This window comes from Lotus japonicus, chromosome 6, assembly GCF_012489685.1.
Source record: "Lotus japonicus ecotype B-129 chromosome 6, LjGifu_v1.2".
Classification (NCBI taxonomy): domain Eukaryota; kingdom Viridiplantae; phylum Streptophyta; class Magnoliopsida; order Fabales; family Fabaceae; genus Lotus; species Lotus japonicus.
This window is the reverse complement of record NC_080046.1, coordinates 58,327,189-58,348,348: the sequence shown is the minus strand read 5'-3', so window position 1 is coordinate 58,348,348 and position 21,160 is coordinate 58,327,189. Positions and strand designations below refer to the sequence as shown.

The window sequence follows — 21,160 nt, the reverse complement described above, 5'->3', positions numbered from 1 at the left end:
TCAGTGTCAAGCTGTAAAAAACACCCCATTGGAGTAAATATGATCTTTAGCCCCTTTTGGAAAAAAATCTCATTATTCTATCAAACAAATTAAGGCTCCCAAGTCCCACGTTCTGCATTTTCCTGCCTCTACAAATAAGCAGCAAACCGAAAGCTAAAAGAACTTTAAAAAGTTTGAAACAAAAAAAATAAACTTAGAAAAGATACATACATCCCTTTTTTTCTGAGTGCAACAATGTCCCTTTACTTCAAATTCAAGTGGCATGTCATACACCTAAAGCTAAATTTGGAATATCAAATGCATTATGCATCATTGACTCCATGATGACTTTAATTATAAGTGATAGAAGCAAACCTCAAAGCTTATTATATATCATCCATATACGCATTATACATCCAGAATGAAATTAAAGTGACTTCAATTAATTGTAATCTCCAAAAGAACCATATTAAGAAAAGATAATGTCACTAAGAAGAAAAGAAGAAACAACAAAAAATCCAGAATTCAAGCCACGTTTATAGACTCTTAGATTCCCAACATGCCTATAAAAGGCAATGCTCCTGGCATAATATCATATCACTCATCAAACCAAGAACTCATATATAGCTATCTATTTGAATTCTGAGAACAGAAACAATTTCATTAGCTTCAATGGCAATGACAATTCTTCAAGTTTTGTTGCCAATCCTGCTGGCGATGGTGGCAGGCATAGCAGCTGCTCCTCCTACTGGAGAAGTCTATAATTACAAATATGGGTATGCAACCTGCAACATAAAGAAGTACAAGTATTGTTATAATTGGCCTCAAGAGTGCCCTGCATCTTGCCCTAACAAATGTAAAGTGGATTGTGCCACCTGCAAACCTATCTGTGTTCCGAAAGAGAAAGCTAGATGCAAGAACAAGAAATTCACTAGCTGTTACAACACAGAACATGTTTGCCCTGCTTCTTGCCCTGGTGCATGTGAGGTTGATTGCACCACTTGCAAACCAGTTTGCAGTAAGTCTTTAATTTGGTAATATATGTCCCTCTCCACACTAATATCTGCATTATTTTAAGAATTTGTGAACCAAAAACCTGGTTTCGTGTTAAAAGATTTTCTTTGCAAATTCATCTTAGACATGATTATTGAATCGGATTTGAATCATGAATCAGAAGACCTATTTTCTCGTGAATTGTAATTGAATCTTTTTATGCATGGTAAGATACAAAATAAAATAAAAAAGTGCTAGTAACACTCTTTTTAACACTCTCTTTTCTTTAAATCAGAGTGTGACAAACCAGGAGCAGTTTGTCAAGACCCTCGTTTCATCGGCGGTGACGGAATCACATTTTACTTCCACGGCAAGAAAGACAGCAACTTCTGCCTCGTCTCCGATCCCAACCTCCACATAAACGCCCATTTCATTGGCAAAAGAAACCACAACATGAAGAGGGACTTCACCTGGGTCCAATCCATTGCTATCCTCTTCGACAACCACCAACTCTCTGTCAGCGCCCTCAAAACTGCCACATGGGAGGACTCCAACGACCGCCTCGCCCTCACCTTCGACGGAGAGCCCATCGCGCTCCGCGAATCAGAGGGTGCCGCGTGGAAGTCCTCCTCCGGCGTGTCCATTTTGAGGGACGCTGACACGAACAGCGTGGTTGTTGAAGTTGAAGGGAAGTTCAGGATGACATCAAAGGTTGTTCCTATAACTGAAGAGGAGTCGAGGATTCACCGATATGGGATTACTGAAGAGGATTGCTTTGCTCATCTTGATGTTGGGTTCAGGTTCTTCTCTTTAAGTAGTGAAGTGAGTGGTGTGTTGGGACAAACATACAAGCCTGATTATGTGAGCCGTGTGAATGTTGGAGTGAAAATGCCTGTGTTGGGTGGTGCAGGGAAAGAGTTTGAGACTACTAGCTTGTTCTCCCCTGACTGTTCTGTTGCCCGGTTTGTTGGATCCAATAATGATGAGGTTGTGACTTTGGAGATGCCTGCAATGAATTGTGTGAGTGGAATTGATGGACAAGGAGTTGTCTGCAGGAGATAATTTGCTTGTCTAACAAAACATGCATGGGGCAGAGAAGTGCATCAAGTGATGATTGATACTTTTATCTGCAGAGTTTTTACTTTTATTCCTAATAGTGATTATGATGAAATGATCATCAAATAATTCTTGGTGGTGTATGTAGCTGCCTCAAATTATGTATTCGTGATACTGTATCATGAGAAATTGTAACATATATATTACATTTATAAGAATAAGAAAACACAATTATGTATGTTGTTCATGTATATATGGATTGGACATCGAAAATGATACTTGAACATACATAAATCATGGACACCCATAAGACATACCATTTAAAGGTTTTAACCACCACAAAGTTTAGCAGGTTAAAAATCATCACTAAATTGTATGTCTGAAAGGCGTTGTATGATTTTGAATGTCCTTGTATAACAACTCATTTGATACCTATTTATTTAAGTATTCTTATTGGAGCGTGAGATGCTCTGCACTCTCTCAATGGTCTCATAGGCATTCTTCTTCTTCTCATTGAGGATGAACTTCACGCATTCTCTTAGTCAAAACTAAAACTAAATTGGTTATAAGCACTCACTCTAAAACTCTAATTTAAACATTCTCTCTTCTATTAATTAAAATTTATGAGTTCAACTAAATTGGAAGTGAGATCCACATTTTTAGTGGATTCCTTATAAACTTCAACCAATAGAAGAGAAAGTGTTGAAAAGAGAAGGTTAGAAAGAGTCTTGCTACTATTTTTCTTCCCATAACACAATAAAAAATACATGTACACAATTGAAAATTTGTCTGTTTCAGCTGGAAAAATTAATCAAAGTTTATTTAGTGAATGACTAGCCAAATGGTGGCAACACTGTCCGCCGGCACAACAGTAACCAACAAATTTAGCCTTAATACGCGCCAACATGAGCAAACCACTATTATTCTTACCACTTCAAATTGAAATTAAGATGACCATTTCAGTTCTCAGGACGGCATATCTATGGTTCACGTACATATTCTGTATACTGGTTTATAAATAGACCTTCATGCAATACCATATTCATCCGATCCACACCAATACTACAACAAGCATTGCAATTACATATTCCTATATCCCAAAATCCACTAGAGCTTTTTGTGTTACTAGTTACTACTCTCAAATGGCTAATCTCTCATTGTTGTTGGCTGCAATTTTAGCTCTTTCACTTTCACCTGTTATGGAAGCTACTACTCTCAAAGATTTCTGTGTGACAGATCCCAATAGCTTGGGCTGCAAGGATCCAAAACTTGTGGAGGCAAGTGACTTCTACTTTAGTGGTCTTCACATAGCAGGCAACACCACAAACCCTGCTGGTTCTAAAGTCACTCCAGTGTTTGCAAGTCAGTTACCAGGATTGAATACTCTAGACATTTCTATTGCTCGCATTGACTATGCACCTTGGGGAATCAACCCTCCTCACACACACCCTCGTGCCACCGAAATCTTAACCGTTCTTGATGGAAGCTTAGAAGTTGGATTCATCACTTCCAACCCGGAAAATCGCCACTTTAGGAAAGTTCTGCAAAAGGGTGATGTGTTTGTGTTTCCAGTAGGACTCATCCACTATCAGAGAAATGTTGGATATGGTAATGCTGTTGCCATTGCAGCTCTTAGCAGCCAGAATCCAGGAGTCATCACTATTGGTAATGCAGTGTTTGGGTCTACTCCTGGCATATCCAGTGACATTCTGGACAAGGCTTTCCAATTGGACAACCCTACCATCAGTTATCTGCAGTCCAAGTTCTAGACAATGTCACGAGATGAAGTTCAATTATTTGTTTGCCCTAGTTATTCATTGAGTGTGGATTTGGTTCCCTTTTCATTTGTAAGCTCTATCATTCGTTGGTTTTACTTATTTCCTTAAGTGTGTTACTATATGTATCATTTGATTAATTAATTTAATTTGCTTTTAAGATGTTTGGGTTGTTAACGATTACCTGGTCTTTTAATTTAGTAATTGTTCAATGATGCTGGAACTCAAGGGACTATTTGCAAATTTATGTATATGCAAAATGGGACTTAAATATGATCTTTTTGAGATTCATAAGTTTATATGCCTTTAGATATTTCGTCTTAAAAGACTTAAAAGAAAGAACACTCATGTGAGTACCTAAGAGTAATATAGAGAAGATTCCCTTAATATAAAAGGTGCAAAATCTTAAGAATTGATACAATAGAAATGTCTCATTTAGCGTAAAAACAATTTTGCGCCGAACCCGGTATTGATGCTAAATTTTGCGCATTAGTGTCTATCAAACCGGTTCAAGATGACAAAAAGCGTTTATTCTTAATTATGTTAGACTTAACGATAATGTCAACTTAGCTGAAGGTAAAATCATCGGCCACATTTGTGTTTGGCCAACATCCATTAGCGTCGGTTTCTGGCTGATGATGCTAGGCATCGGCGAAAATAGAATCAATTATGACTGATGCTAATGTGAAGTCGATGCGACCCATCTAATCGGACCACGACTTAGTATCAGAAGAACTGTGACTAAAGTTAATCTTTATAAACTCGATTAGACCCTAGCCCTTCTCACTTTCATTCTCTCGACCCTCTTAAACCTTGGCCCATAACACACTCGCATCCTTGCATGCCCAGCGTTACCATCGCCCATACCTTTTTCTGTCACCGCCCGACATCCACGCATAACCTCGCCGCCCGGCCTTGCCCTCCCTCGCGCCTTTGAAAATCCTCGAGCTTAGTTTCGCGCCCCCACACCTCCACCGCCCTAGCCCCACACTTTTGTTGCGCCTACACACTACCCCTAAAATAAGTGTATTCACATATGGGATTGATCAATTTTGAAGGGAAAATCAAACGATTAAATCTCATCTGTTTCACATAACATCTCTTATTTTTCTAACATATCACAAAACATCTCTAAATTAACTCTCTTTTATGTGAACTTCTTCTCAGCGTGAGAAGTTGAATGAACGTCTTGAATCGAACATATCTAATGGAAGGCCAATGCCAGAAAGAGAGTTGCAATTAACACTTCCTACCAAATCTTCATATGACCCGTCACTTGGAAAATTTCTAACATTGGCAGTTGAGAAAGTTCACAAACTTGTTTCTTTATCATTAAGATCACATCGCATCATATATGCTACATCTATCATTTTTCAATCTGATGTCTCATTATTTATTTGTGTCATGTGTATGGAGAAGCTCTCTACATGTATCCAACGTGTGGATGAACGTCAATGGCACCCAATTTCAATTTCCCGTGGGGGCAATTTTTTCGCATATTTTCTTTGCTGATGATGTGCTTCTCTACAGCCAGGCTCGGCAGAGAAGTGCATCAGATCATGTGATGAAATCATCAAATAATTCTTGGTGGTGTACGTAATGTCTCAAATTATGTAAAATTATAAGATATATATTACATTAATAAGAATAAGAAAACACATTTGTGTATGTTGTTCATATATATACATGGATTGGATATTGAAAATGATACTTGAACATCTCAAAATCATGAAATCATGTATAGCTTCAGACATAGTACTATTTAGAATGGTGTTTAACTGCCGCAAAATTTAGAGGGGATAAAAACCGCCGCCAAATAATATGCACAAAGGGAGCTACATGATTTCATATGTCTTTATATTAACTATATTAAGTAAGTATTCTCTTCTACTACACACTCATTTGAAAGGGAAAATAAGGTGAAAGAGTTAATCTCACCATAATGTAATTGTTGCATGTTCAAGCAAAATACCTATAATACACAATAAAAAAAAAGTACACAATTAACACGTTGTCTGTTTCAGCTAAAAACCTAGAAAGATTAATCAAGTTTATTTAATGAATGACTAGCCAAATGGTGGTCACACTATCGGCCGGCACAACAGTAACCAACAAATTAAACCTTTATACGCGCCACCATGAGCAAACACTATTATTCTTACCACTTCAAATTGAAATTAAGATGACCATTTCATTTCTTAGGACGGCACAGTATTTGTGGGTTCACATCTTCTGTAAGTAGATTGGTTTATAAATACACCTTCATGCAATGCCATATTCATCCACACCAATACTACAACAAGCATTGCAATTACATATTCCTATATCCCAAAATCCACTAGAGCTTTTTGTGTTACTAGTTACTACTCTCAAATGGCTAATCTCTCATTGTTGCTGGCTGCAATTTTAGCTCTTTCACTTTCACCTGTTATGGAAGCTACTACTCTCAAAGATTTCTGTGTGACAGATCCAAATAGCTTGGGCTGCAAGGATCCAAAACTTGTGGAGGCAAATGACTTCTACTTTAGTGGTCTTCACATAGCAGGCAACACCACAAACCCTGCTGGCTCTAAAGTGACTCCAGTGTTTGCAACTCAGTTACCAGGATTGAACACTCTAGACATTTCCATTGCTCGCATTGACTATGCACCTTGGGGAATTAACCCTCCTCACACACACCCTCGCGCCACCGAAATCTTAACTGTTCTTGATGGAAGCTTAGAAGTTGGATTCATCACTTCCAACCCGGAAAATCGTCACTTCAGGAAAGTTCTGCAAAAGGGTGATGTGTTTGTGTTTCCAATAGGACTCATTCACTATCAGAGAAATGTGGGATCCGGTAATGCTGTTGCCATTGCAGCTCTTAGCAGCCAGAATCCAGGAGTCATCACTATTGGTAATGCAGTGTTTGGGTCTACTCCTGACATATCCAGTGACATTCTGGTGAAGGCTTTCCAATTGGACAACCCTACCATCAGTTATCTGCAGTCCAAGTTCTAGACAATATCACGAGATGAAGTTCAATTATTTGTTTGCCCTAGTTATTCATTGAGTGTGGTTTTGGTTCCCTTTTCATTTGTAAGCTCTATCATTCGTTGGTTTTACTTATTTCCTTTCAGTGTGTTACTATATGTATCATTTGATTAATTTAATTGGCTTCTAAGTTGGGTTGTTAACACTTGGTCTTTTAATTTAGTAAATATTGTTCAATGATACTAGAACTCGAGGGAGTATTTACAAATTTATGTATTAGCAAAATGGGATACAGATATGACCTTTTTGAGATTCATAGGTTTATATGCCTTTAGATCTTTCATCTTAAAAGTCTTAAAAGTAAGAAATCTCAAATGAGTACTTAAGAGTAATAGAGAAGATTCACTTAATATATAAAAGGTGCAAAAAAACCTACAGAAGTAAAGACAAAGAATTGTTTGATTTAGTGTAAAAATTATACGTAAATTCCGGTATTAATGCTAAATTTTGCGATTAATGTCTATCAAATCAACACAAGCCGATTAAAAGCGTATTTTTAATTCTATTTAACTTAAAGATAATGTCAACTTAGTCGGAGATAAGATCATTGGCCACATGAACATTTTACGTTTGGTCCCCATCTATTAGCGTTGATTTCTGGCCGACACTAAGGGCATATGTTAAATTAGTGTCAGTTGTGATTGACACTAATGTTAAGTACATCTGACAAATCTAATTGGTGCACGACTTACCGTCGACTGAACTGCCACTAAAGTTTGTCTTTAGAAACTCGATCAAATCATAACCCTCTCACCTCCATTCTCCGACCCTCTCAAATCCCAACCTTAACCACGCTTGCATCCTTGCATGCCCAACGCTGCCATCGCCCCTGCCTCTGCATTCGCTCGCCATTGCGGCGCCCCGCATCCTCGCACAACCTCGTTGCGCCATCCTTGCCCGCTGTTGCACCTTCGGAGATCCCCGAGCTTAAAATCACGCCCCACACCTCCACCACCCTAGCCCCACCTTGTCCACCCCTACATCCATCGCACATGCACTACCCCTAAAATAAGAGTACTCTCATATTAGATTGAACAACTAAAAAATCATCTCATTAAATCTTATCGGGTTTTTGTTTATCATCCAATAGATTTGCCTTTAAATTTAAACCCAATCCGATATACTACAAAATTTGGGTTGAATTGGATTTATTGATTTTAGTTTAGTATTTTTTTCATTTGAGAAGATTGTATATATAATATATTTATAATTTAGGTGACCCCTAATATGCACCACTTTTAGAGTGGTGTAATTTTACACCACTTTTTTTAACCGACTATAACAGGTCACCACATTATTATTAAATAAATTTAATATATAACAAATTTTTAATGATACTTTTTTAAAAAAAAATCAATGTATTAACCTACTATTACCTATCAAAATAAGTGGTGTAAAATTGCACCACTCTAAAAGTGGTGCATATTAGGAACCCTATAATTTAAAAAAAAAAATGACATCAGTATGATTTGACTTTAAGGTTTGACTCAGTGTTTGTCAGCTCGAAAATGAAGTAAGCGCCACCGTGAACAAGCCTTTGCCCTCCCTCCGTCGAAGCTTCCCAAGCAGTTGCTGGGGGAGAGTGTGATTGCCCCGCATGAGGTAAGGAACACTTTTGGACTCAGGAAATTGCAGGATCATTGTCAAATTCTAATTCTGGTGGTTTCATCAAAATTGAAACTGATTCACCTTTAAAGTTTCAACTCAAATTTGTTTTGCATATTCCAGAAAACCACTCTGGTGCTTCTTTCTCCCCTCAACTTCCAAATCTTTTCCTTTCTTTCTTCTGCCTTTTATTTAAGTTGTGAAAAAGTTTATCAGAGTTTGGACGGGAAGAAACAATAAAAAATCTGATTCAATCACTTGTATTTCTGGTCTGCATACTCAATCATCATGGTATTTGTGAGCATATGATTGTGCTATTATTTTAATTTGGAGCTTGTATGATTCATGGATTTAGTACTGCTTCCTTGGACTGTCAGGTTGCTGAGCCACAAGTTAATAGACTCTGCATGGAGGCTGAAGAATTCATCAATATGGGAAAGTGGTTGGAGCTAGCTTAATTGATCCATTACTTGAAGTCTGAGGTATACTTGGCCTTGGTAAATAAGTATTGCATTCCTCTTGTATGATAGTCTCATGTTTTTTCCAATTCCATTGATGAAAAGCTGGGTCCTGTATGGTGTGTGTGTGCTATACGATCATTTGATGTTAGCTGAAATTTCTTTTTCAATTTTGCTACGTTTGTTGATTAAGGTACTGTTTACATCTGATATTGCATTGCATTCTTATAGGGTACATATAAATGTTTTTTTTTTATTCATGCAAATATAATATATATGTTATGTTTTGTGATACAGCATCACAAAGACATAATTTGAGGCAGTGACATACACCACCAAGAATTATTTGATGATTTCATCATAATCATCATTAGACATAAAAATAAAAATTGATCACTTGACACACTTCTGTCACCTTCCTGATAAACAATGAAATTATCTCCTGCAGACAACTCCTTGTCCATCAATTCCACTCACGCAGTTCATCGCAGGCATCTCCAAAGTCACAACCTCATCATTGTTGGATCCAACAAAGCGAGCAACAGAACAGTCAGGGGTGAACAAGCTGGTAGTTTGAAACTCTTTCCCTGCACCACCCATCACAGGCATTTTCGCTCCAACATTCACACGGCTCACATAATCAGGCTTGTATGTTTGTCCCAACACACCACTCACTTCACTGCTCAAAGAGAAGAACCTGAACCCAACATCAAGGTGAGCAAAACAGTCCTCTTCAGTAATCCCATATCTGTGAATCCTCGACTCCTCTTCAGTTATAGGGATAACCTTCGATGTCATCCTGAACTTTCCTTCAACCTCAACAACAATGCTGTTTGTGTCAGCATCTCTGTGAATGGACACGCCGGAGGATTTCCACATGGCGCCTTCTGATTTGTGGAGGGTGATGGGCTCACCGTCGAAGGAGAGGGCGAGGCGGTCGTTGGAGTCTTCCCATGTGGCGGTTTTCTCAGCACCGACAAAGAGTTGGTGGTGGTCGAAGAGGATAGCGATGGATTGGACCCAGGTGAAGTCCCTCTTCATGTTGTGGTTTCTTCTGCCGATGAAGTGTGCGTTTATGTGGAGGTTTGGGTCGGATACCAGGCAGAAGTTGCTGTCTTTCTTGCCGTGGAAGTAAAATGTGATTCCATCACCACCGATGAAACGAGGGTCTTGGCAAACAGCTCCTGGTCTGTCACAATCTGTGATTGATATAAACATGCATTCAATATAAAATCACTTATTTACTATATGCTACTTATGTCTTAAAATTAATTTACATAGAACCTTTTTAACTTATGAACCAGATTTGTTTTTTAATTCACGCTAGACAAAGCCTAAAAATATTGGTGCTGAGTGTTTAGTGTTAGAGTTTAATGCAGATATTAATAAGGAGAGGGAAATGTATATATATTAGCAATTTAAAGGCTTACGGCAAACTGGTTTGCAAGTGTTGCAATCAACCTCACAGGGACCAGGGCATGCAGCAGGGCAAACATGTTCCGTGTTGTAACATCTTGGGAATTTTTTGTTCTTGCATTTTGCTTTCTCTTTCGGAATACAAACAGGTTTGCAGGTGGCACAATTCACTTTACATCTACCAGGGCAAGATGCAGGGCACTCTTGTGGCAAATTATAGCAATACTTGTACTTCTTTATGTTGCAGGTTGCATACCCATATTTGTAATTATAGGGTTCTCCAGCAGGAGGAGCAGCTGCTATGCCTGCCACCATCGCCAGAAGGATTGGCAACAACACTTGAAGGATTGTCATTGCCATTGAAGCTATTGTTTCTCTGTTCTCAGAATTCAAATATATAGCTATATATGAGTTCTTGGTTTGATGAGTGATATAATATCATGCCAGGAGCATTGCCTTTTATAGGCATGTAGGGAATCTAAGAGTCTATAAACGTGGCTACAATTCTCGATTTTTTGTTTGTGTCTTCTTTTCTTCTTAGTGACATTATCTTTTAATAATATGGTTCCTTCAGAAATTACAATTAATTGAAGTCACTTTAATTTCGTTTTGGACGCATAATGCCTATATGGATGATATATAATAAGCTTTGAGGTTTGCTTCTGTCACTTATAATTAAAGTCATCATGGAGTCAATGATGCATAATGCATTTGATATTCCAAATTTAGCTTTAGGTAGATGACATGCCACTTGAATATGAAGTAAAGGGATACATTGTAGCACCCAGAAAAGAAGGGATGTGCCTTTTATAAGTTTTTTTTCCTGGGTCAAACTTTTTTTAGTTCATATAACTATTTTAGTATATTTGTACTACAATCGGTACACATAATATTAGTATATCTGTTTTGTGCATGTTTCTTTCCTTAATTTGTGCATATTTATATTGTTGATAGACAAACTTTGTTTAAGTGTAGATTGTGTGAAGGAACCAATTATTTTAAACGCTTAAGTTGTTGGTTAATTGATTATTTGACATGGTATTAAAGCATCTATGATCAAACGGCCTAGAGTTCGATCTTTCCCACCTTCAATTCTTCTAATAAAAAGTGAGCCATAAAATGTTGAATAGATTCGCGGAGGTTTAAACCACCCCCCAGTGAAACACAACAGCGGATTAAACCGCTAAAATAGTTCAGAAAATAGGCACTGAAAAATAGCAGCGGTTCAAACCGCCGCAAAATCATGCAGAAAATCATTTGTGAAACTAACTACCCAGTAGAGCTTTTATAGTTGCAAATACAAACAGGTCCCTCAAGAAGAAAACTCTGGTGGTACCTATATATTGATGTTATTTTGGATTCATAAATGTTGTTATGCAGAGAAAAGTAGGAAGAGGTGCTGAACTTTATATCAAGTTTCTCAAGAGATGAATAAGTAAAATTGGTAAAGGAGATGAAGGTAAAATAGTATACTGATTGAAACTAACATTCAGTTTTCAGCAGAAACACTACAATTTAAAGTTACAAGATAAAAGATGGTCGTTGCCTTGTTGGATAGGCTCTCCATGATGCCTATGTCCTGTCTTCACTATTTGGTCAAATGCTAAACTATAGACGCACCCTTGCAATGCTAATCTACTAATCTTGGTGGCTAGATTCGTTCTGTAATTTTTCATTGAGGCTCTCATGGTTGCATTAAAGAAGTGTTGCTGATTGACTAATTGCTGCACTACTGTAATCAATTTTCTTGACTAGCATCTTGAGTGACTGTAATGGATATGAGAATGATTACGGACTCATGTTATGACTATGTGAGCTGAGGAATAGTCTCTACTCTCTAGTGTGGATTCCTTAACTCGTACTTCCATCCATCCTTAGCTTGAGATTGTAGAGGCATTGTAGAGATTGAAGTCGTAGGTCTCTTCTTTGTAGCCATTGTAAGGATATACATGTATATATGAACTAATTCTTAAATAGATTTGGAGTTGTCTCTTGAGTATGTGCAAATCTGAATTTGGGATGTGTTTGGTCCAAAGAGTTTAACATTTTTGGATTAGATGATGCGTTGCAGCTTAAATCGAAGTGTTATTATAGAGAAGATGGTTTCGCCTTCGGTAACAATAGTACAATACAAACAGGTCTCTCAAGTGCTTCTGTGTATCTCTTAAACTTTTTCTCTCCTTCACATTCCAATCTCTGAAGAATTGCTCAATTAGAAGACCAAGTATTCGTTAACACAACAAACCTTTAGCAGCAAATTAAATTAATCAAATGATACATATTAACACCAAGGAAGTACTTAACAAGGAAAACCAAACTAAAAATTAAAGCAGCATACAAAATGGAAAAAGGTATCGAAATAACCACACTCAATCAACACAGCAAAATGAATAACTAGAGCAAACAATTAACTGAACTTCATCTCTTGACTCTTGTCTAGAACTTGGACTGCAGATAACTGATGACAGTGTTGTCCAATTGGAAAGCCTTGGCGAGAATGTCACTGGATATGTCAGGTGTTGCCCCAAACACTGCGTTACCAATGGTGATAACTCCTGGGTTCTGGCTGCTAAGAGCTGCAATGGCAACAGCATTACCATATCCCACATTTCTCTGATAGTGGACAAGTCCTATTGGAAACACAAACACATCACCCTTTTGCAGAACTTTCCGGAAGTGGCGGTTTTCCGGGTTAGAAGTGATGAATCCAACTTCTAAGCTTCCATCAAGAACAGTGAGGACTTCGGTGGCGCGAGGGTGTGTGTGAGGAGGGTTAATTCCCCATGGTGCATAGTCAACGCGAGCAATAGAAATGTCTAGAGTGTTCAATCCTGGTAACTGAGTTGCAAACACTGGAGTTACTTTAGAACCAGCAGGGTTTGTGGTGTTGCCTGCTATGTGAAGACCGCTAAAGTAGAAGTCATTTGCCTCCACAAGTTTTGGATCCTTGCAGCCCAAGCTATTTGGATCTGTCACACAGAAATCTTTGAGAATAGTAGCTTCTATGACAGATGAAAGTGAAAGAGCTAAAATTGCAACCAGCAACAATGAGAGATTGGCCATTTGAGAGTAGTAACACAAAAAGCTCTAGTAGATTTTGGGATATAGGAATATGTAATTGCAATGCTTGTTGTAGTATTGGTGTGGATGAATATGGCATTGCATGAAGGTGTATTTATAAACCAATGTTACCACTTACCAACAGAAGATGTGAACAACAAATATGCTGAAATGGTCATCTGAATTTCAATTTGAAGTGGTAAGAATAATAATGTTCAGCAGTTATGGGTTTTTGCTCATGCTGGTGGCGTGTATAGAGTGTTTTGTTTCTATGGATGGTGCCGGGCGGACAGTGTTCATTGCCGCCATTCTGATAGTTATTCACCAAAGAATCTTGTGAAGCAGTCAACTCTGCCATTTGTCCAGATATTCAGAAATAAATGTGAGTGCCCAATAGAATAAGGGTAGTTTGGATTTAAATGGACGACATTGTCTATTTTGGATAGTAGTTAATGTACACATTCAACTATTCAAGGGAATACACTCATTATTATATGTATGGTCTGTAAATAATAGAATTTCTGCATAAAAAAATACAATGTTATTCAATCTTTGCATCCCATACTATTATTGGTAAGTTGAAGACCCAATATTATCGTAAGTAAATACTGAATTAGAAATATATTCAATGCCTTCTGATTGATCATACTTAGATACATGATCATATGTCATGTTTTTTATATGGTTTTAGACACTAATACAACACATTATATTTCAGGTATTTTATCTCAAATTGTTTTTGGGAAAAAAAAAACTTCAATAACAAAGATTAAACTGATGCTTGTTAATTTTCAAAGCAACATTAGTAATTATCATCAACAATAATTATCAACAACAGTTCTTCACTTTAATATTATTACACTAGTCAGTAAATACACATCACTACAACCTAGACCATGTTTACTTTTGATATTTTTTAGTATACAATTTTAGAGTAAAGGGAATGAGACTTTATCTTACTTCATTCTAGTAATCCTTCAGATTTGTTCTGCTTTCATAGGTATTTAATTGTTTACTAAAAGCTTATGTACAGTATGAATATAAAATAAACTAATTCAAAAACAAATATATTATTACTCTGCCCAGCGCTAGCTGGAAGCTTTATTTCCTTCTAAGACCCCCCTTAAACTTGTTTTTTCACAATGTTGTTTTCATTTGCCAGCTTGGCAAACCGAGAACACGATGAGGAGCTTGAGTCTTAAATCAATTCAAAGAGAATTAAGTATAATCAAGAGCATAAGCATTTGAATGAATCAAATGATAGATATTTTGGCTTTAATGTACTATTATGAATGTAAATATTTGACCATTATTAACATGCAAGACTCTCAAGAGTCAAGAGCATAAGCATTGTAAACAAAACCCAGCTTATACAATGACAGTAATCAATACATAAGCTTACACATTAACATGAACTCTGACAAATCAACTCTGACAAATCAACTCTGACAAAACATAAAGGTACCTTAAGCAGCAAACTCTACTCTTAAGTTTAAAGGCAGGGAAGTACAATCAACATATCATGAGAGAGAGAGAGAGAGAGAGGAAGAAGAAAAAATACAAGATCATTGACTTAGATGTATACAATCATTTAACCATTACAAACCTCCAAGACTTAATCTCAAGAACAGAAGCATTGTCAACAAAATTCAGTTCCAACAGTGACAACAATCAATAGATGCATACACATGAACAAGTCAATACAATTTGACTGCTCCAAATTTAAACATATGCCACTCACTAAAAGCCAACCATATTCATATTTTGACACAATTCTGACAAATTATAGAGATTCCTTAAGCATCAACTGGCTCCTCTTCTTCCTCCTCCTCATACTCATCCTCATCAGCAGTAGCGTCCTGGTATTGCTGGTACTCAGCAACAAGATCATTCATGTTACTCTCAGCCTCGGTGAACTCCATCTCATCCATTCCCTCTCCAGTGTACCAATGCAAGAAAGCCTTGCGCCTGAACATAGCTGTGAACTGCTCGCTAACTCTCCTGAACATCTCCTGGATTGAAGTTGAATTACCAATGAAAGTGGATGACATCTTAAGACCTTTAGGTGGGATATCACACACGCTGGACTTGACATTATTAGGTATCCACTCAACAAAGTATGAAGAGTTCTTGTTTTGCACATTGATCATCTGCTCATCTACCTCCTTTGTGCTCATCTTACCACGGAACATTGCTGAAGCAGTCAAATAACGACCATGGCGTGGATCAGCGGCACACATCATGTTCTTCGAATCCCACATCTGCTGAGTCAATTCAGGTACTGTCAAAGCACGGTACTGCTGGGATCCTCTTGATGTCAAAGGTGCAAACCCAACCATAAAGAAATGGAGACGAGGGAATGGGATGAGATTGACAGCAAGCTTTCGTAGATCAGAGTTCAGTTGGCCAGGGAAACGTAGACAACAAGTAACCCCACTCATGGTGGCAGAAATAAGGTGATTAAGGTCACCAACTGTAATAAAAACAAGAAAAAGAAAAGTGAACTCCCAACTAAATTGAGGAATAAAGCAAAATACAATTGTATCAGAGAAAGCGACTGAAAAACAAATCAATGGCAGAAGTTAAATAGCAATAACCACCAGCTATGAGTAAGACACAAGACCTAAATCCACTTGAAACACCTCCATGGTCCCACCAATACAATGATACTTAATCAGTTAATCCCAATTCAAGTTGTGAATTGAGAGAAAAACCAGAACAATATGCCAATTATTACTTAACATTAACTGCTCATCTGTAGCAAACAAGTACACCAGAACAGCCAGAGTATTACAGAAAATGCATATGCAGCAGCAGCAGCAGGCAGCAGCAATAACAACAACAAACAAAACTGGTGATAACAATTAACTGCATTGCAACAGTAACAATAATAAACCCTTTTTTCACAATACATGGATCAAATTACACCAGAGTATCTTATTATGAATTATATCTAATCATAATATACTTAGATCTAAGTCCTTCTTAATAGACTGATCTTTATTTTTTCTTCATCTCTCTCTGCCTCTAACTATTAGATTACCCTCCACAATCTGGTTTTATCCATGCTTAAATCACCTAAAGCAACATTCTAACATCTTTTACATAGTACGTGCTGCCCCAAATTACTCTTTAACATGTTAATTCCTAATTCTACCATGTCTAGCATGTCCAATCGCCTACAACATCAAATTTATGTTCCTCAAAAACCATAACAATTTCCTGTGGACACTTTACACCTAAACATGCATCGAGTCTCATACATAATAACATAAACACCATTGAACAAACTAAGATTCAAACAAGAAACGAAAAACTTACATGTCGGTGTAGCGAGCTTCAAAGTCCTGAAGCAAATGTCATAGAGAGCCTCATTATCCAACACCATGCACTCATCCGCATTCTCCACAAGCTGGTGCACTGAAAGCGTAGCATTATACGGCTCCACCACCGTGTCAGACACCTTCGGGGAAGGAAACACCGAAAACGTCAACATCATCCGATCCGGATACTCCTCCCGGATCTTCGAGATAAGAAGCGTCCCCATGCCGGAGCCAGTTCCACCGCCCAAAGAATGGCACACCTGAAACCCTGTCAACACAACCAACCCGCTCAGAACACCACAAATCACAACGGAATAACCGAATCGTAACAAATCCAAACAGAAACAACGCAATCGATTGAAGTTAGTTAGTGAGTTAGTTATTCAGTTACCTTGCAAGCAATCGCAATTCTCAGCCTCCTTACGAACAACGTCGAGAACGGAATCGATGAGTTCAGCGCCTTCGGTGTAATGACCTTTCGCCCAATTGTTACCGGCGCCGGATTGACCGAAGACGAAGTTATCAGGGCGGAAGATCTGGCCAAACGGACCGGATCTGACGGAGTCCATGGTGCCGGGCTCCAGATCCATGAGGACAGCGCGTGGAACGTACCTTCCACCGGTGGCTTCGTTGTAGTAGACATTGATGCGTTCGAGTTGAAGCTCAGCATCGCCGTTGTACTTGCCGGAGTGGTCGATCCCGTGCTCGTCGCAGATGACTTCCCAGAATTTTGCGCCGATCTGGTTCCCGCACTGGCCTCCTTGGATGTGCAGGATTTCTCTCATTTTCTCGGGAAAATTGGTTTGGGGAGGAAAATGGAAATTAGGGTTTTGATTTGGGGATGGTGATGAATGAGGAGGTTTCAGAGGGAAGGAACGGGTATAATGGTGTGGTGTGGAGAATTTGAAGGGCGGGATTTTTTGTGTAATTATGTGAGGGTTGTGAGGGTATTTTGGGAAGAGGGGTGGTTTTTGAATGATTTGATCTTTGTGATGAGCTGGGTTCTCTTACACAACCCATCCCCGTTGGGCTTTCCCTTTTATTTCAGTTTTGTTTCATGTGAGGTGATGTTTCTCTTTCCTTCTTTGCTTTCGTATCTACACGACCGATAATCATGAGATTAATCTCCCGAATCGGAAATTACATTAAGTGATAAATTACTCTCCATACACATTACTGATGGTTTGAACATTAAATTAAATATTTAAGAAGTTTAGCTATCTACTAACTGTATTGTACATTGTCGGTAATTCTATCGTCTTATGTTAAGATAACAATCATTATTATGTATTCACATTTTTAAGTATTAGTATAGTAATGATTATATTCATTCCTGAAAATCAAAAAAAAAAAATTATATTCATTTCTAAGATATTTTTACAATCGGTAGTCATGAGACTAAATCCTTCGAGGCTCTGAGATCATATTAAGTGGGTAGGTCTCTCACAATAAATGTTTCTTTATACACACCGCCCATGAATCGAATCATGTACTAGATGATTAAGGAGTCAAACTATCTACTATTGTGGCGGTTCATTTGCCAAATTTAGCTGATGTTTTAGTATAATTTATGCTATGCTGAATGCTAAGAATTGTTATAGAAGGAAAAAACATAATGGTAACTGGACCCCAAGAGTTTGAAAATAATTTTGATAAAATATTTGGAATGAAATATTAAGAAGGCATTGTTGTTGATTGGAAAGAGGTGGGCCGGCCGAATAGATAGGCTAGTCCCATATCCAGCTGATGATAATTGTATTTTTTTTCATTTGGTGATGTGATCTCTTACTCTTGAATGGACCGATCCAATTACTCTCATAATTATGTTTAAGAGTGTATAATTTATTGACCAAAAAAAAAAAGAGTGTATAATTTGATTTAGCCTAAATATGATCTTGTTCTCTCCAAAGTGCAGGGGTCTCACTTAGTTACACTCACAAAGTCTAGCTCTTAGAGTTAGTGTTACTGTGTTAGAGTGAAGATAATTGTTTTTGTTTCCTCTCCTCTTCCTATAGGTCTTCCATTCATATTTTATATTGTATCTCTAATTAATTGGTTTTATCTAGTATTCTGTAAGATTGGTTAACTCTCACCACAAATTGTGTGTGAGGTAGACAATATTATTTATAATAATAAAGGTACAGAATATGCTAAGAATATTCTGAGGCATATTACAAAATAAAGTAAATAATAAATAAAGAGAATATCCTATAGGATATTATGCCTAGTTATCTCTAACACTCCCCCTCAAGCTTAGCGTTGGATTGAGACCAACTCGAAGCTTGGATCTAAAAAGTTCAAACAATGGACGAGGCAACGCCTTAGTGAAAATATCAGCAAGCTGGAGAGAAGTAGGCACATGGCGAACATCTAATCGACCAGAAGCAACCAGCTCACGAACAAAGTGACAGTCCAAGTCAATGTGTTTGGCATGCTTATGAGCAACAGGATTCTGAGCCATAAACAAAGCGCTTTGGTTGTCACTGAGAAGAAGAGGAGTCGTCGATAACCTAACACGAAGCTCATGAAGAAGATTAAGCAACCAAACTAGCTCAGAAGCAGTATTAGCCATAGCTCGATACTCAGATTCACAACTAGAGCGAGCAACAGTAGGCTGTTTCTTGGCACTCCAAGACAACAGATTATCACCAAGAAAAATGGCGTAGCCATAAGTAGAGCGGCGAGTGTCCGTGCATCGAGCCCAATCAGCATCACTATAACCAATAATAGCGGGGGAAGAGGTACGACGAAAAGTAAGACCGAAATGTTGTGTGCCACAGACATAACGAAGAATTCGTTTGACAGCCTGAAAATGATCCACAGTCGGAGCCTGTAGGAACTGACTCACAGTATTAACAGCATATGATAAGTCAGGACGAGTAATGGTCAAATACTGCAAGGCCCCAACCAAAGAGCGGTAGTGCGTAGGATCTGAGTAAGCATCACCAGAGCTGACAAGATGAGAACCAGCAGCCAAGGGTGTCGAAACATGACTGGCCTCAAGCATCATAGCACGGGAAAGTAAATCATGAGCATATTTAGCCTGTCCCAAGAACAAGCCATCAGCAGTATAAGTGATCTCAAGACCAAGGAAGTAGCCAAGCTTACCCAAATATTTAATGGCGAACTCAGCATTGAGACGGGCAATAAACTGAGTCAAAAGAGAGGTATCACTACCAGTAAGAATGATGTCATCCACATACACAAGAAGATAGAGAGTGATACGTCCTTTATAGAAGAAGAACAAGGATGGATCAGCCCGACTGCACATAAAACCATTGCTCGTGAGAAACGAGCTCAAGCGCTGAAACCAAGCACGAGGCGCTTGTTTGAGGCCGTAGAGGGCTTTGTTCAAACGACACACATGAGTCGGAAAACGAGGATCAACAAACCCAGGAGGTTGTTGCATATAAACAGTTTCAGTTAGATGACCATGGAGGAAAGCATTTTGACATCCAACTGATGAAGCTGCCAATTATTAAGCACGACAAGAGATAAAATAAGGCGTACAGTAGTAGCTTTGACAACAGGACTGAAAGTAAGAGAGTAATCAAAACCCGGAATCTGCGTGAAACCCTGAGCTACCAAACGCGCTTTTAAGCGCTCAACAGTGTCGTCACTTTTGAATTTAGTGCGAAAAACCCATTTACTGCCAACAACATTTGTAGTGGAAGGACGAGGAACCAAAGTCCAAGTGCAATTCCTATGAAGAGCAGAAAGTTCATCCTCCATGGCTGCCAACCAGTGAGGATGTTTCATAGCAGATTTGAATCCCTTAGGCTCGGTGACAGTATGCAAAGCAGTGAGAAGTCCAGTAGGCTGAGCATGAACCAATGCATAACGGGGATTCGGCCGAAAAATACCATTCTGAGATCGAGTCTGCGGGCGAGGAACAATAGGGGCAAGGGGTATTGTAGCCTCAGCAGGAGAAATAGCCGGCGGCGAAGCAGGCGTAGCCGGAGCCACAACAGTAGGAGTGGCCGGCGGTGATGGGGAAGCAGGAGCCGGCGAAGGTGGTGCATCAGCAGGAAGAACCGGCGGAGCTAGTAGGGCATCTGAGTCATCACAAGATGGACAAGGTAGAGAACCAGTAGGTGGTGAACTCTCCGGAATGATAGGGAGAACAGGTTGCAGAGATGTAGGAGATCCTGCAACTGGTTCATAAAATGTAGAAACTACCAAGTCCTTGTGTGAAGAGTGGGAACCTGCAAAAGGGAAGCACAATTCATCAAATTGAGTATGACGGGACACATAAGTCCGAGAAGTAGCCGGATCAAAGCATTTGAATCCCTTGTGGTGACCGCTGTATCCCAAAAATATGCAAGGAGTACTTCGAGGGCTAAACTTATTTTTCATGTAGGGACGCAAGCATGGAAACACTCGACATCCAAAAGGATGAAAATTAGCATAAGTAGGCGCAACCTGAAACAGGAGCTGAAATGGAATCTGATTAGAAAGGACC

General features: G+C 38.6%; 7 protein-coding genes and 1 long non-coding RNA gene across 8 annotated transcripts; 4 read left to right on the top strand and 4 right to left on the bottom strand.

The window, feature by feature from the left end:
- The first annotated feature begins 594 nt into the window (after nt 1-594).
- On the top strand, nt 595-2,266 carry LOC130723435 (uncharacterized). The gene is made up of 2 exons (XM_057574487.1): nt 595-997; nt 1,268-2,266. The coding sequence occupies exons 1-2, from the start codon at nt 652-654 to the stop codon at nt 2,032-2,034; spliced, it is 1,113 nt and encodes a 370-aa protein (XP_057430470.1). The 5' UTR covers nt 595-651; the 3' UTR covers nt 2,035-2,266.
- Nucleotides 2,267-3,088: 822 nt separating this feature from the next.
- On the top strand, nt 3,089-3,963 carry LOC130723992 (putative germin-like protein 2-1). Its single transcript, XM_057575147.1, has one exon. It carries the CDS (start codon nt 3,171-3,173, stop codon nt 3,795-3,797), a length of 627 nt encoding a protein of 208 aa, XP_057431130.1. The 5' UTR covers nt 3,089-3,170; the 3' UTR covers nt 3,798-3,963.
- Nucleotides 3,964-6,094: 2,131 nt separating this feature from the next.
- LOC130723968 (putative germin-like protein 2-1) lies at nt 6,095-6,940 on the top strand. Its single transcript, XM_057575117.1, has one exon. It carries the CDS (start codon nt 6,177-6,179, stop codon nt 6,801-6,803), a length of 627 nt encoding a protein of 208 aa, XP_057431100.1. The 5' UTR covers nt 6,095-6,176; the 3' UTR covers nt 6,804-6,940.
- Nucleotides 6,941-8,356: 1,416 nt separating this feature from the next.
- Nucleotides 8,357-9,468, top strand: LOC130721955 (uncharacterized). Its single transcript, XR_009013732.1, has 3 exons — nt 8,357-8,438; nt 8,819-8,923; nt 9,348-9,468. It is a non-coding gene; the product is annotated as an uncharacterized LOC130721955 (long non-coding RNA).
- On the bottom strand, nt 9,067-10,821 carry LOC130721953 (uncharacterized). The gene is made up of 2 exons (XM_057572538.1): nt 10,330-10,821; nt 9,067-10,098 (listed from the first exon to the last, which is right to left on the bottom strand). Exons 1-2 carry the CDS (start codon nt 10,673-10,675, stop codon nt 9,335-9,337), a joined length of 1,110 nt encoding a protein of 369 aa, XP_057428521.1. The 5' UTR covers nt 10,676-10,821; the 3' UTR covers nt 9,067-9,334.
- A 1,721-nt stretch (nt 10,822-12,542) lies between these two features.
- Nucleotides 12,543-13,653, bottom strand: LOC130721954 (putative germin-like protein 2-2). Its single transcript, XM_057572539.1, has one exon. The coding sequence runs from the start codon at nt 13,376-13,378 to the stop codon at nt 12,752-12,754; it is 627 nt and encodes a 208-aa protein (XP_057428522.1). The 5' UTR covers nt 13,379-13,653; the 3' UTR covers nt 12,543-12,751.
- Nucleotides 13,654-14,920: 1,267 nt separating this feature from the next.
- LOC130721952 (tubulin beta chain-like) lies at nt 14,921-17,704 on the bottom strand. Its single transcript, XM_057572537.1, has 3 exons — nt 17,090-17,704; nt 16,697-16,966; nt 14,921-15,848 (listed from the first exon to the last, which is right to left on the bottom strand). Exons 1-3 carry the CDS (start codon nt 17,481-17,483, stop codon nt 15,172-15,174), a joined length of 1,341 nt encoding a protein of 446 aa, XP_057428520.1. The 5' UTR covers nt 17,484-17,704; the 3' UTR covers nt 14,921-15,171.
- A 1,218-nt stretch (nt 17,705-18,922) lies between these two features.
- On the bottom strand, nt 18,923-20,107 carry LOC130725647 (uncharacterized mitochondrial protein AtMg00810-like). Its single transcript, XM_057576859.1, has one exon. It carries the CDS (start codon nt 20,105-20,107, stop codon nt 18,923-18,925), a length of 1,185 nt encoding a protein of 394 aa, XP_057432842.1.
- Nucleotides 20,108-21,160: the final 1,053 nt, after the last annotated feature.

Coding starts and splice junctions, on each gene's coding strand:
- LOC130725647 (XM_057576859.1), bottom strand. CDS start 20,107: ATGCAACAACCTCCTGGGTTTGTTGATCCTCGTTTTCCGACTCATGTG.
- LOC130721952 (XM_057572537.1), bottom strand. CDS start 17,483: ATGAGAGAAATCCTGCACATCCAAGGAGGCCAGTGCGGGAACCAGATC. Junction 16,967..17,089: donor GAATTGCGATTGCTTGCAAG/GTAACTGAATAA, acceptor TTGTGTTGACAG/GGTTTCAGGTGTGCCATTCT. Junction 15,849..16,696: donor GAAGCTCGCTACACCGACAT/GTAAGTTTTTCG, acceptor TTTTTATTACAG/TTGGTGACCTTAATCACCTT.
- LOC130721953 (XM_057572538.1), bottom strand. CDS start 10,675: ATGGCAATGACAATCCTTCAAGTGTTGTTGCCAATCCTTCTGGCGATG. Junction 10,099..10,329: donor CACTTGCAAACCAGTTTGCC/GTAAGCCTTTAA, acceptor TATCAATCACAG/ATTGTGACAGACCAGGAGCT.
- LOC130723992 (XM_057575147.1), top strand. CDS start 3,171: ATGGCTAATCTCTCATTGTTGTTGGCTGCAATTTTAGCTCTTTCACTT.
- LOC130721954 (XM_057572539.1), bottom strand. CDS start 13,378: ATGGCCAATCTCTCATTGTTGCTGGTTGCAATTTTAGCTCTTTCACTT.
- LOC130723968 (XM_057575117.1), top strand. CDS start 6,177: ATGGCTAATCTCTCATTGTTGCTGGCTGCAATTTTAGCTCTTTCACTT.
- LOC130723435 (XM_057574487.1), top strand. CDS start 652: ATGGCAATGACAATTCTTCAAGTTTTGTTGCCAATCCTGCTGGCGATG. Junction 998..1,267: donor CACTTGCAAACCAGTTTGCA/GTAAGTCTTTAA, acceptor TCTTTAAATCAG/AGTGTGACAAACCAGGAGCA.